Source organism: Notolepis coatsorum (assembly GCF_963971535.1).
Source record: "Notolepis coatsorum genome assembly, chromosome: 4".
Taxonomy (NCBI): Eukaryota; Metazoa; Chordata; class Actinopteri; order Aulopiformes; family Paralepididae; genus Notolepis; species Notolepis coatsorum.
In genome coordinates, this window is record NC_140168.1 from 130515493 (window position 1) to 130517047 (window position 1555).

Consider the following 1555-nt stretch of genomic DNA (forward strand, 5'->3'; position numbering starts at 1 on the left):
TCTCTCTCTCTCTCTCTCTCTCTCTCTCTCTCTCCCCCCCCCCCCCCCCCCCCCCCCCCCCCCAGGACTCGGTAAGGAGCAGTAAAGGCAGTAGCAGTATGAAGCTGAAGACTAAGGGGAAGAAGGACAAGCTTCACAAGCAGAGATCAAACAGCTCCCTGTCAGGTGAGACTCTATCAGAGAAGCCCTCCGTCTCTCTCTCTCTGTCAGAGGCCCCTGCCCCTCTCTCTGTCTCTCTCTCTCTCTCAGAGGCCCCTACCTCTGTCTCTCTCTCTCTTGAGCATGTGTCTCAACTCTCACTTCTCTCTCTGACCTTCTCCCCTCCCTCCCTCCCTCCCTCAGGAGCCTGGGACATCAAAGGTGGGGCGTGCGAGGCGGATTCCTCAGGCAACTAAAAGACCCGGACGAGGCCCTTTCGAACACCCCCATTACCGCGGCGACCACGACGTGACGGGGCACTGACCCTGACCCACCCAGCCCCCATGCCCTCTGTGGCGGGAGGGACAGCGGCTCGACCAGAGGGTGCGACTCCTCGGTCCCCCTTCTCTGTCCTCCATTTGCAAAAACAGCGGAGAAGTGGTTTTATTTGAGGGAAGCCTGGCTTTGCAACGCATCACCGGTGTTCTGTTTCCTGTTTCCCTGCTTGGCCCCCGGCGAGGTGGGCGTGGTTTACAGTGAAAGTGTGGGGGCACGGGGGGGGACGACGGTCCCCTAGCAACCGCTTTTTCTTTCCTCGACGACGTAATGTGTTAATGTGGTGCTCTCCTTGCATGACGAGTGCGGCCATTTTGTTTTACTACTATCTCGATAACTTTAACTTTTAATTATTTTCCTCCTTCTTTCACCTCTTCTCCCTTTTCTTTCCGTATGAAACAGCCTCGGGACTGTAGACAAACAGTTTTGTTTATTTCCTTTTTTTTTTCTTTTTCTTTTTTTTTTTACTTAAACTTAAAAAAGGCTATTTATTTCCTGTTCCAATCGCCATCAGAACAACAGCGACATCAACAAAAACGACAAGATGAACAACGACAACGAACTGAAACATCTCAGCTCTCTACATCCACTGAACTGGAAAAAAAGAAATCTTAAATGTTGCAAAAAATATATTTGAGGAATGTACTCGTGTGGACTTGTATTAACCTGTGAATAATGCTAACAATGATAACAATATGGTTTCCCAAGTGGTTCTGTTGTGGTACTGAAGTGGTTCCCTACTGGCTGCCGTGTGACTTGTGTGGTCCAAGACTTATAGACGACAAGCTGACAGTCAAGGAGTGTCTGGAGAGGAAGCATCGGGACACGTTAGCAAAACAAGGTCCTATATGATGTAATATGACGCCGGGAAATATTAATGATACCAACAATTCTATCTAATCAGATATGATTAGAATATTGAGAAGTCAACATATACGTAACAATGGCTGCTGGTCATCGAAATCTACAGAATTCTGAGGAAACGTTTGAGGAAAAACATCAACCTCCAAAGGGTTAAAAAAGAATACACACTAGCCTTGTAATGTTGAATAATCACTTGGTTGGTTTAGTATAAACACTC

General features: G+C 47.9%; 1 protein-coding gene across 1 annotated transcript in view; it reads left to right on the forward strand.

Moving 5' to 3' along the window:
- LOC311226690 (uncharacterized protein) overlaps positions 1-906 on the forward strand; it is a gene marked incomplete at its 5' end in the record, with an annotated part of 94985 nt that extends 94079 nt beyond the window's left edge. The window contains 2 exons of the mRNA XM_084312104.1: positions 66-165; positions 343-906. Of these exons, the coding sequence (XP_084168230.1) occupies positions 66-165; positions 343-395 (153 nt within the window). The 3' untranslated portion in view covers positions 396-906. The remainder of the gene's footprint in view (positions 1-65; positions 166-342) is intronic.
- Between the last annotated feature and the right edge of the window lie 649 nt (positions 907-1555).